Source organism: Orycteropus afer, unplaced genomic scaffold (genome assembly GCF_000298275.1).
Source record: "Orycteropus afer afer isolate SDZICR_OR568_19922 unplaced genomic scaffold, OryAfe1.0 scaffold00350, whole genome shotgun sequence".
Lineage (NCBI taxonomy): Eukaryota > Metazoa > Chordata > Mammalia > Tubulidentata > Orycteropodidae > Orycteropus > Orycteropus afer.
Window position 1 is genome coordinate 2,679,836 of NW_006921937.1, and position 12,634 is coordinate 2,692,469.

Below are 12,634 nucleotides of genomic sequence, written 5' to 3' on the forward strand. Positions count from 1 at the left end.
TTTTTAGTATATATATATAAAATAAAGGACTCCTTACTTGATTAGATTTTTACATATACTGTGCAGAAAATAAAAAAAATATTTTTTTTGCCACAGCACATGATATAGTCAATAAATGGAATGATTACATATTTTTGTTGCTGTTGTATTAGAATAAGAAGGAAATATGATCTTTTCCAAGCACAGAGGAGAAACAAAAATGTATTTATAATACACAATATTAAGTATTACGCTATCTTATTTAATGTTTCAGCACCCTTATATGGTATGTAATGTATTTTATTTTAAAGATTAAAAAACTTAAGGTTCAAACTACATGACTCCAAAACCAATGCTCTTAACAACTTTTCCTAATAAATAGTCTTCAAAGCGGAAAACACAAGGGGGCAAGGAAAGCAAATACTAGAAATTTTATTTACATTTACTTTCATCAAAAATTAGAAATTAAGCATTATGAATATTCACTATATAGATCGAAACTGGACCTTTAGTAAGACTTTACCTAAGCACATCTGATGGTTACATGCCACATATAGTACTCAAGGTATCTAGAGGGAAGAATAAGAGTTCTTCAATGTAGAGGACTTGACAATGACACCTTCTTACCTGCAGGCTCTTTTTCAGCGTACAGTGACATATGTGGCAGTTTTTGTGTGACCAGTTCAGTGGAATTATGGATGTGATTTCGTTTTAACTCACACAATGGATAAGCTGCAGAATGTCCCTACAAAAAGCAATATATTAAGCAAAGTGTTAATACAAGCATAAACCCAAAATGACAAAACTAATACTTCTCCTCTTCCTAGTACAAGTTCACTATTAGTCCCATAATAACTAAGAACAATACAATGTGATCTGACAAGTCAATTTAAAAAACTTAAAATCAGCACGATGACCATTTGAAATAAAATTTATAGAAACGTGCCCTAAATATATCATCTTTAACATTGCCAATGACGACAACACACATATAATTTATAAATGAATAAGCAAATATACTGGAAGAAATGATGATTGGAGGACATGTCCAAACTACTTGGGAATCCACTACATTTGTTATCTTTGTTTCTTCATCAAGTACTATATAGCTCCTTTAGCCCTGGAATTGTTAAAAGCAGAAGCTAACCCCAAAAAACAAACTTCATTTTAAAAATGTATAATGGTTTATTGTAATTAATAACTAATATGTACAAATAAAGGCACTCTGGTACTCAGTGTTAAAGGCATTCAGCTGCTAACCAAAGATGAGGAAGTCTGCTTCCATAAAGATTTACAGTCCTATGGGGCAATTGTACTCAGTCCTATAGGGTAGTGATAAGTCAAAATCGAGTTGATGGCAGTGAGGGTGGTTTGGTGTATAAATAATTATATAGTCAACTAGTCATTCAGAAGATTTAATCCCAAAGAAGAACCAATTCTAAATCAGAAAAAAATTACAATTTATCATGTAACAAATATAAGAGTATCTTTTGTTTCAAAATTAATCCATTTAATTCCTATTTAAAAAGTTGCAACCTGTCCTTTTTTAAAAAATTTGGAAAAGTTTAATTTTTTATTTAATCACTTTATTTTACACAGGCAGTTCTTGGGTTATGAATGAGATCCATTCCTAAATGCTCCTTTAAGCAGAATTTGTAGGTAAGTTGGAACATGTGCATATGGTTCTTATTTAGCCTTATGTAAGGAGCTCTGGAAGGAGCTTTGGTGGTATAGTGCCTAAGGCATTTGACTGCTAACCAGAGGGCTGGTGGTTCAAATCCACCAGCCACTACCTGGAAGGAAGACTGGGCAATCTACATCTGTAAAGATTTACCGCCTTAGAAACCCAAAGGGGGTCACTATGAGTTGGAATCAACTCGATGGCAATGAGTTTGGTTTTTGGTTTGAAGGAGCTCTGGTGGCTCTGTGGTTCAAGCAGTGGGCTGCTAACCAAAAGGTTGGCAATTCAAACCTCAAGAGAAAAATGAGACACATCTTCTTCCGTAAAGATTTACCTTGAAAGCCCTATGGAACAGTTCTACTCTGTCTTATAGGGTTGCTATGAGTCAAAATGGATTGGATGGCAGTGGGTTAGTGCAAGAAAAGGCCTAAAGCCTTAATGTTGTGATTTCTGCACATGCAGAAAATGAAGGTGATTCTGATAAAGCATGTGTTGCAAATGAAAGCTGGTCAGAAGCCTTGGTAGTGCAGTGGTTAAAGTGCTCGACTGCTAACTAAAAGGTCAAAGATAGGAACTCACCAGACGCTCTGTGGGAGAAAGGTGTGGCAGTCTGCTTTCCTAAAGATTTACAGCCTTGAAAACCCTATGGGGCAGTTCTATTGTGTCCTACCGAGTCACTGTAAATCTGAATCAACTCAATGCCAGCAGGTTTGGTTTTGGTTTTAGGGTTGGTCTAATTAGCATAGTGGCTAAAGCATTTGACTGCTAACCAGAAGGCTGGCGGTTCAAACCCACCAGCCACTCCTCGGAAGGAAGGTTGGGCAATCCTACTTCCGTAGTGATACTGCCTCGGAAACCCAAGGAGGGGTTGCTATGAGTCGGGGCCTACTCGACGGCACATAACAACAACAATCATTTAATCAGCCACTCCTCGGAAGAAGGAAAATTGGGCATTCTACTTCCATAGAGATACTGCCTCCGAAACCCAAGAAGGGGGACACTATGAGTCTGAATTGACTCAACAGCAGTGAGTTTGTTTTTTGGGGTTTTTTTTTTTTTTTTTTTTGCTAATTGTTTCAAAGGACAAGTTTACATAAAATTAAAGGGCAAGTTAGAGCTGTCCTTAAGTCACATATTCATTACCCTGGGGCTGCTTTTATGTTAGCCATTGTTAACTGCTTATCATGACCTCAAATTTATTAGAAGATGATAGCTCTACAAATGACCATAATTGTGTATGCTGAGCTGTTTAATCATGGACAGCTATATATGTCAATTTTCGTATTCATGGAAGTTATGTCATATAAAGTCATTGAAAACACCAAACTGGTAAATATTTAACTATTCCAAACCCAAACCTATTGCTGTTGAGTTGATTCCAACTCATAGTGACCCCCATAAGACAGAGTGGACTGTCCCATAGGGTTGCTAAGACCATAAATCTTTACAAAAGCAGACTGCCAAACCTGTCTCCTGGGGAGCAGCTGGTGAGTTTGAACAGCCAATCTTTTGGTTAGCAGCTTAGCACTTAACCACTGCACCATTGAGGACTCCACTGAACTACTAGCGGAAATACAGAGTTAGGTTTCTGTGAGCTTCTGGTCACAACATGTTTGTCAATCCACGTATAACATTGTTTTACGTGAATTTCGGTTTAAAGACATAATTGACTCTAAATTTTATGGCCTGGGCAATTAGAAAAGTGAAATTGCCATTAATTGACATAGGAAAAATTGCGGAAGAAGTAGATTTGGAGAAAATTTCTTGAGTTCAGTTTTAGTTGTGTTAAGTTTGAGATATCTATTCAAGTGAAAATGTCAACTAGGAATCTAGAATTGACTAGAAAACAGCTGACAGCAAAAATTTGAGAGTTCACTCCTTAGAGAAATCAATCTTGGGAGACTAGAAGGGCTGTGTATGCACAGGGAGACAGCTCAGGGGACAGGAGTGCATGGGAGGGAAGGACACAGAGAAGAAGTAACTATGGGGAAGAAGTGAGAGGGGAGCTGTTGCATTGTGGGAAACTGCAGTCAATGTCATGAGACAAAGTTTATGTGAGCTGCCGTATGGAAAGGTGAATTTGCTCTGTAAACTTTCACCAAATCACAATTATTAAAAAAAAAAAATTCAGAGTTATAATGTACAGATGATATTCAAGAAAGCATGAACTTAGACGATATCTCTAATATGTACATGGAGAAGGAAAGAAATCCAACATTAAGAAGCTAGGGAAAAGGGAAGAAGGAGAAAACCCAACCGAGAGGCTAGTGAGAGAAAAGAAAAATCCAAAGTGCAGAGGTAAAGTGAAAAAAGTGTTTCAGACAGTAAAATTAATCTACTGTGCCAGATGCTGCTAAAAGGTGAAATATGAGGAGGACTTATAACTAACCACTGAACTGCAACATGGAGGTCACTGAAGACCTTGACAAAAGTACCTCTGAAAGGTACAAAAGCTTTACTGGAATGCTATTAAGAGAGTGAAAGGAAAGGAAAGGAGTACAGAAGTCATGAAAATCATTCCGTTTCTTAATCAAACTTTTCATTAATTCCACTTTCTTCTTAAAGATACTCTTTTCAGAACCCTTCATAGTGTACTTGTTTTCAAGGCCTATTAACCAGATGCTCCTAAGCTATCTTTTGTTATACTACTCCTGTGTTGGTTTAAAGGAGTTCTGGTGGCGCAGTGCCTAAGGCATTTGACTGCTAACCTGAAGGCTGGCGGTTCAAACCCACCAGCCACTCCTCGGAAGGAAGATTGGGCAATCTACTTCAGTAAAGATTTACTGCCTCGGAAACCCAAAGGAGGTCACTATGAGTCAGAATCTACTGGATGACAGTCAGTTTGGTTTTATGGTTTGGTGTTGGTTTAAATTTCATGTTTTCCCCTATAGCAGAAAATCCTCAAATAGGTAGATGCTCAAGGAAGTAAACTTTCAGCTTTCATGCTGGAAAATATTTTTATCTTTCATTCGTATTTTGGATATTTTTCAATGCAAAATTATTTTCTCCAAACTCTGAAAGGCACTATCTTCTAGGATCCCCTCTTGCTGTTAAGAAAGCATACTACCTACCAATTAATTTCTTATTCTTCTGTAGGTAAGTCAATGTTTCTCTCTGGAATAGTTAGGGTCTTCTCTTAATAACCAGTGTTCTGCAATTTCATAAAGATCTTTTCAGGGACAGGCTTTTTTTTAAAAAAATTTCTCTTACATTTTAATTTAAGGACTCTTCTTACTTTATGTTTGCAAGACTTCTTTGCTTTTTTTTTTCTTCCAATTTTCTCTGTAGTTGGACCACATGGGTTAATATTTTGTCTCTAACCTTTTTATCCCATTTTCACTCTCTGCACTGGGAGATTTCATGCACTTTACTTCCAGCCTTCCAGTATTCTCTGAAATAATGTTTTTAATTTTTAGTATTTTATCATTTTCTATTTCTTTGATCATTTTTAGTGGTTCCTGTCTTATGGAAAAAATGTAATTTAATCTTTCTACAGATGCTAGTTATCTCTATTTCTTCTGGACCCAGCTACATTAAACTGTGTATAACACTACAGAATACAGAATTTACTGAACAATATCATTAATATAAAATGCAAATAATACTTTGCTGAAGGTAATTTAAAAAAAAATCACAGCAGCATACCAAAAGAGAACTGCCAGAAATTCAAGACAGATTCAGAAGAGGACATAGAATGAGGGTTAACAATGCTAAGGTCTGCTGGATCTTGGTGGGAAGCAGAGAATACCAGAAGGATGTTTACCTGTGTTTTACTGACTATGCAAAGACTTTCGGCTGCAAGTATCATAACAAATTATGTACAACATTGTGAAGTACGGGAATTCTAGAGTACTTAATTGTGCTCATTAGAAATCTATAAAAAGATCAAGAGGCAAACAGAACAAGGGGATACTACATGATTTGTAACCAGGAAACATGTGTGTCAGTATTGCATCCTTTCATCATACTTAGTCAATCTGTAATGATGAGCAAATAATCCAAGAAGCTAGAGTACATGAACAAGAATGGGGCATCAGGATTGGAGAAAGACTCATTAATAACTTGAAATATGCAGATGACCGAATATTGCTTGCTGAAAGTGAAGAGGATTTGAAGCACTTATTGATGAAGATCAAAGACTACAGCCTTAAGTATGGATTATTTCACAACATATAAAGAAAACAAAAGTTCTCACAACTCGAACAAATAAGCAACATCATGACAAACAGAAAAGACCAAAGTTGTCAAAACCAAAAACCAAACTCACTGCTGTCAAGTTGGATCCGACTCATAGCAAACCCTCCTTGGGTTTCCAAAGTAGTATCTCTACAAAAGTAGATTGCCCCATCTTCCTTCAGATGACTTCATTTTACTTGGATCCACAATCAGTGCCCATGGAAGCAGAGTCAAGAAATCAAATGATGCACTGCATTGAGCAAATCTGCTGCAAAAGACCTCTTTAAAACATTAATGAGCCAACATGTCACTCTGAAGACTGTGGTGTACCACCTTTGCATGTGCTAGCTGGACAATGAAAAAGGAAGAACAAAGAATTGATGCCTTTGAATTATGGTGTTAGTGAAGAATACTGAATTTACTATGGATTTCTAGAGAGGAGATGAATAACAGGAAAGAAAGACAACAGTTGTGGTCAGGATTAAAATAATTAAGTAAGAAGTCTCAAATTTGTTTCTAAGATGAACTGTAACCATTTAGGCTGAGTTTTCTCTAAAGTAACATTTTCTTTGCTGAATTAGTTTCTTGCTCCTTACAACAATCACCTAAAAAATAACATATGATTCCTATTTGTGACCATTATTCATTTCAAACACTGAGGAATTTTAATAACTTCTCAGTACCTGTAAAAAAAAATATATAGATGTGTTGCTGTCTAAGAATTAAGAGTGAATCAGAATGGTATTATTTGTAGATCTTCCATTTATTAACCTAGAAGTCATCACTTTATCATATTAACTTATTATACCAGTAGCTATAGGTACACAATAGAGATAACTTTTGAAAGAATACAAAGGGAAAGTATGAATATGGTGTGTACACATTCCACAGTAGCTGGTAAATTTAAAGACAAAAATCTCGTCTTATTTGAATACATTATGTCTAGTACATTATTGAACATAGTATATACTCAAATGGTTACTGAATGAATGACAATTCTGTTCTCCTTTCTCTGATGAAAATGTGAAGATATAACAATAAGTGAAGGCTAAGCGTTGGTTATAGCATAAACAAAGCTACCATGTACATATGTGCACACACATAAAACAGGGAGTTTCGGTAGCACAGTGCCTAAGTCACATGACTGCTAACCAGAAGGCTGCCGGTTCAAACTCACCAGCCACTCCTTGGAAGAAAGATGGGGCAATCTACTTCCATAGTGATACTGCCTTGGAAACCCAAGGAGGGGTTGCTATGAGTCGGGTCCGACTTGACAGCACATAGCAACGACGACGACAAAATAATGTAAAAATGTTCTGGCATAGCTTTGCCCATACATACAGTGTGAATATCACCTGATATTATTTCCAGAAGTGAATTCTAGCCTCATTCATCCTCATTCAATGGCCTAAAAATGTTACTTTTGGTCATATTTGTATAATGAAGGTATAAGCCATGGTCAAGAAGTTTTGCATGGTGTCTGTTACTACAGTGTGGTAGCTAAGGTTATGTGTCAACTTGGCTGGCCCTGGTTTTGAGTGGCTTGGCAGCCAAATTTAGTTAGTATTCCCTTTGATGAGACTGGCAATCACCTTCATGGTAGAATCCATTATGGGCAGCTGAGTAGCTGCCTTAGGGATGTGGTCTGCTTCCACTATGTAGAAGTAGCTTTGAGAAATGTATAAAGCTTTTTGGCAAGCTTGGACCTGCATGTAGCTGAGTCTTCATTCAGCAGCCTGCCATGATTGCCTGCTGATCTTGGGACTGTTTCTGGACTTGAATTAGTGGCCTGCCATGTTGCTTAATAATCTGGAGCAAGAGGCAGAGCTGAAGCCCAAGGTCGAGGGGCCTTCTCACCCAGCCCCTAGAACTTGGCCCTTGGAACTCGGACTTCTAGCCTATAATGTAAGAGAATGAATTACTGTTTGTTTAAAACCACCCATGTGTGGTATTTCTTTTAGAGCAGCACTAGAAGACCACACCACACAGTAACTGGAAAATAACAATTCAAACGGTTTGTTTGCTCTGGGGCAGTTCGTGGCCAGGCCTGAGAGCAGAGTTCTTTGCACTCAATCTGCACCAAGGTACTAGCCTTTTGCTTTTTGACAATGTCAGAATTACTGCTCAGTACCTCAACTCTGCCTATCACCTCTCACCAAACTCACTGCCACCGAGTCAGTCCAGACTGGTGGGTTTGAACCGCCAGTCTACTTAATATTAAATACCAATTTAAATGGGATTCTAGGCAGAGGGAGAGAAAAATCAGTTGGGCTTCCAGAATAAAGAGTTTCAATTGAATACCTGGACCCAGGCCCCCTATGACCTATCTGCTGAAAGTAAGAAATAACTCACTTTTGAAGTATCTTTTCTACAATAAGAAATGTTGTTCAGGAATTCAATCCAATTATTTTAAGGGGAAGGCCTTAATTAGTTTTTCAAACCTACTGGGATATTTATTTATTTTACATTCTATTTACAAGGCTTCAAAATGCCCTAAAAACTTTTCTTAAAATTCCCTCTGGTGATGCAGTTGTTAAAGCATCAGGTTAGTAACCAAAAGGTTAGTGTTTGAACCTACCAACTGATCGGTGGGAAGAAAAGAAGAGGTAGTCTGCTTCTGTAAAGAGTTGTTGTTATGTGCCGTCGAGTCAGACCCAACTCATAGCAACCCCTCCTTGGGTTTCCGAGGCAGTATCACTATGGAAGTAGTTTGCCCAACCTTCCTTCCGAGGAGTGGCTGGTCACCAGCCTTCTGGTTAGCAGTCAAGTGCCTTAGGCACTAGGCTACCAGAGCTCCTAGCCTTAGAAATTGTATGGTGCAGTTCTACTCTGTCCTATAGGATGGCTATGAGTTGGAATCTCTGGATAGCAGTAGGTATAATTATATAGCTTGAATTTCCTTTTATTATGATGATTCCTTAAACACTAAGTTTTGACAATTTTCACCTATTATCAAACCTATGTGCAAAATTCAGAAAAAGAAACTTCATGATAAAATGAATATATGACAAATACTACTAGAAAACTGTTTAACAATGTTAGAACCAACTACCTTTTAGCTTACTTTGCCAACATTATTGTTCTAATTCAACAGCAAAGGCAAAATATATCTTCCAAGAGATTAATAAAAAATCTAAGCAAGAATTCAAACTATTTCTCACACATGTATACTTTTAAAAATCTACCTCTAGATTTCCTATGCACAACAAACTTATACATAAGTGTGACTGCAAAACCACCAGCCACTCCTTGGAAGGAATGTTGGGCAATCCACTTCCGTAATGATACCTCCTCAGAAACCCAAGGAAGGGTCATTATGAGTTGGATCCAACTTGATGGCAGTAGTTTTTTTTTTTTTTCTAACCTGCAGGTGTACAATAAATAAGAACTAATATTTTTATATCAATAACTGTACACATTTCTAAAGCTAACTGCAGTAAAGCAAAGAATCCTCTATCAACCACTAGATTTGCAAGCTACAGGATGCTACAAAAGAAAACTTCCAGGATATAAGTACCAAATTTAGCAAATGGACAACTGTAGAAATGTGAATAATGCCTAAATTAGACAGCAGTTAAAGAAATATGATCATTTAAACTTCTGAGATGAAATGGGTTTGTTACCACTGACTACACATGAAGGTAATCTGAAATAAGGTTAAACCAAATTCAAGGCTATCAAGCTGATTCCAACTCATAGTGACCCTGTAAGACAGTACAGAACAGCATGAAATGCCTTAGGCACTACACCACTAGAGGATGCTTAAATACTATTCTTCTCTAAAAACTTATATTTTTGTACACTATTGTAAAATACAAACAATAAACTCAGAATTGATATGCTGAAAATTACAGAAGAAACATAAGCATAAATTTTATGTAATCAGAAATAGATCTTTAGACCATCAAAAATCCTACATTTAAGTAGTTAAAGCATTGTATTTGCAACTTCTGTTATGGTAAGTGAGAGCTGGTGGTGTAGTGCCTAAGGCATTTGACTGCTAACTAGAACCCTGGCAGTTCAAACTCACCAGCCCCTCCTTGGAAGGAAGACTGGGCAATCCTATGTCCATAGAGATGTTGTTGTTGTTGTTATTTGCCGTCAAGTCGGCCCGACTCATAGCGACCCCTCCTTGGGTTTCCGAGGCAGTATCACTACGGAAGTAGGATTGCCCAACCTTCCTTCCGAGGAGTGGCTGGTGGGTTTGAACCGCCAGCCTTCTGGTTAGCAGTCAAGTGCCTTAGGCACTATGCTACCAGAGCTCCTAGAGATACCACGCTAAATGCCTACAAAGTTTTATACTATTAAAAATCATTATAAGCTACTATTAAAAAGCTCTGATGGCATAGTGGCTAAGGCATTTGACTGTTAACGAGGTTAGTGGTTCAAACCCACCAGCTGCTCCTCAAAAGGAAGATGGGGCAATCTACTTCTGTGAAGATTTACAGCCTTGGAAACCCAATGGGGGTCGCTATGAGTCGGAATTGACTCAATGGCAGTGGGACTGGTTTTTTTGGTATTATAAACAAAAATAATCATAAATAAAACCTAAAACCACATAAAATCTAGATAGAGACAAATAAAGAGAGCGAGAGAGAGAGATCTGAGGAAATAATTGAATGAGCTTATTCCCAATGCATTACACCAGTAAAGATTTTCAACAGTTTACTAGAAACATAATTTGCTAAGGGGGAGGTGGTTATTAAGAGTGAGCCAAGGGCAAACTGAGATGAGAGAATAAAGTATCAAACTATTAGAAAACAAAAGGAATATATACCTCAGATTTACCTCTCATGTAGTTAGGAAGGTCTCCCATTCAGGAATGGCAAAGAAGGTCCCCGATCCCCCTACCCTTTTTTTTTTCCCAGATACACAAGTCAAATCAATTCAGAATGAAGAAGCAGCAGAGATTTATTTCCATGACAATGGTCAGGAAAAGAAAGAATACAGGATCTATGGTAAAAGAAGAAAACAGAAAATTCAATGGTCTACGTTCCAAAATGTAGTAAATTTCATTTGACGATAAAAAAATCACAAACTATGATTATTATTGATTCCGTAACACACTTACTTCTGAAAGACTGATAAATGTTCAGTATCATGAACGGCAGAGAAAGTGAAATGCCATTTCTTTAGGGACTGAGGGGGAGTTATGATACCTAAGAAGATCATAAAAGTCAAAGATGTGGTCGAATGGCATTGTCTGCAAGCTGATCTATTCAGGAATCCCAAAATTTCTCTTTTTTCTGAGTCACAGGATATATTAAAAATAGGAAAAAACAATTTATAAATAGCTGCTTCTAGATTCATCATAAAAGTTAAAATGCATATTACTTTTTGTTGGCAGTAACATATCTTGTGGATATTATATGCATTTAAAAATATTAATTTGCAACGGACGAAATCTCAGAAAAACCAAAAAAACCAAACTTAATTGCCGTCGAGTTGAATCCAACTCATAGCAACCCCTCCTTGGGTTTCCAAGGCAGTATCACTACAGAAGTAGATTGTCCAACCTTATTTCCAAGGAGTGGCTGGTGAAATCTCAGAAAACCAGCTTTAAAAAAGTGAAAATTATGACTAATAAAATATAAGTAAAAAAGCAGCTTTCTTTTGGTCAATGTTTGCACAGAATATTGTATTCTATCTTTTTATTTTCAACTCATTTGTACTTTTAAAGTGTTGTTCTTATAAATACTTATAATTGGGTCTTATTTACAAAGCCTGACAATCTCTGTCTTTTCATTAAAGTATTTAAATAAATTGCATTTAATGAAATTACCGAAATAGATTAATTTAAGTCCATCATCTCACTATTATCTTCACTTTTCTCATCTGTTCTTTGTTCCTTTAATTATTCTTTCCTCACTTCTTTGGTATTATTCAAGTTTGCTTTTGTTGTTTTTTAAATACCATTTTATTATCTCAATTAGCTTTTTGAAAAAAATCTTTTAATTCTATTAGTGCCTCCATGAAAATTATAAAATGCATCCATATATGCTGGATATTATTTCTACATATCCTAGATTATATTTCTCTAAAGAGTGTTTTCTTCTGGCAAATTCATATTTTAGATAAATTTTTTTTATCCTGTACAAGTCTGGTTTTAGTCTGCTAGGGCAAGTCCATTTCATTCTTGTGGAAGGTGGGATAATTTTTCTTACTATCTACCTAAAATTTGTTCTTTCATTACATCCTACCAATATAAGAACTTCCTTAACAGTTGAACTCCATTACTTTCTCTTGCATTATTTTTTTCATATAGTCCACTTCACATATGGTATAAACCCTACAACACATTGTCACAACTGCTTTAAAAAGCCAATAATCGTCTATATTCCTTTCTGAGGAAGTTTATCCCTTGTTCTGTTTCCATGTACCCATTGGTATGATGCTCCTCCCACCCTAAACAGCATCCTTTAAGATTTGCTGTAAGATGAGCTTACTGGTGACAACTTCTCTCTGCTTTAGTCATTTCAATGTGCATTTATTTTTCAAAGATATTTTCACTGGGAATAGAATTCTTGCACTATAAAGATGTAATTCCACTGCTTTCTTGTTTCCATAGCTTTTATTGAGAAGGCAATAATTTTTCTTATATCTTTTCTTTGGCTGTTTTATGATTTTCTCTTTGGTTGAATACTATTTGTTTATGATTTTCTTCATATGTATCCTACTTGGGGTTCACAGAGCACACTGAATTTGTAGAAAGTGTGATCAGATTTGGAAAGTTCTTGGCCAAAAGTTCTTCAACCTCTGATTCTGTTCCATTCTCTGTCTCCTCTTCTTCTGGGATTC

General features: G+C 36.5%; 1 protein-coding gene across 1 annotated transcript in view; it reads right to left on the reverse strand.

The window, feature by feature from the left end:
• Positions 1-637, reverse strand: part of PJA2 (praja ring finger ubiquitin ligase 2) — a 71,561-nt gene extending 70,924 nt beyond the window's left edge. Inside the window, exon 1 of the mRNA XM_007952587.2 lies at positions 607-637. Coding sequence (XP_007950778.1) covers positions 607-637 — 31 coding nt within the window. The remainder of the gene's footprint in view (positions 1-606) is intronic.
• Positions 638-12,634: the final 11,997 nt, after the last annotated feature.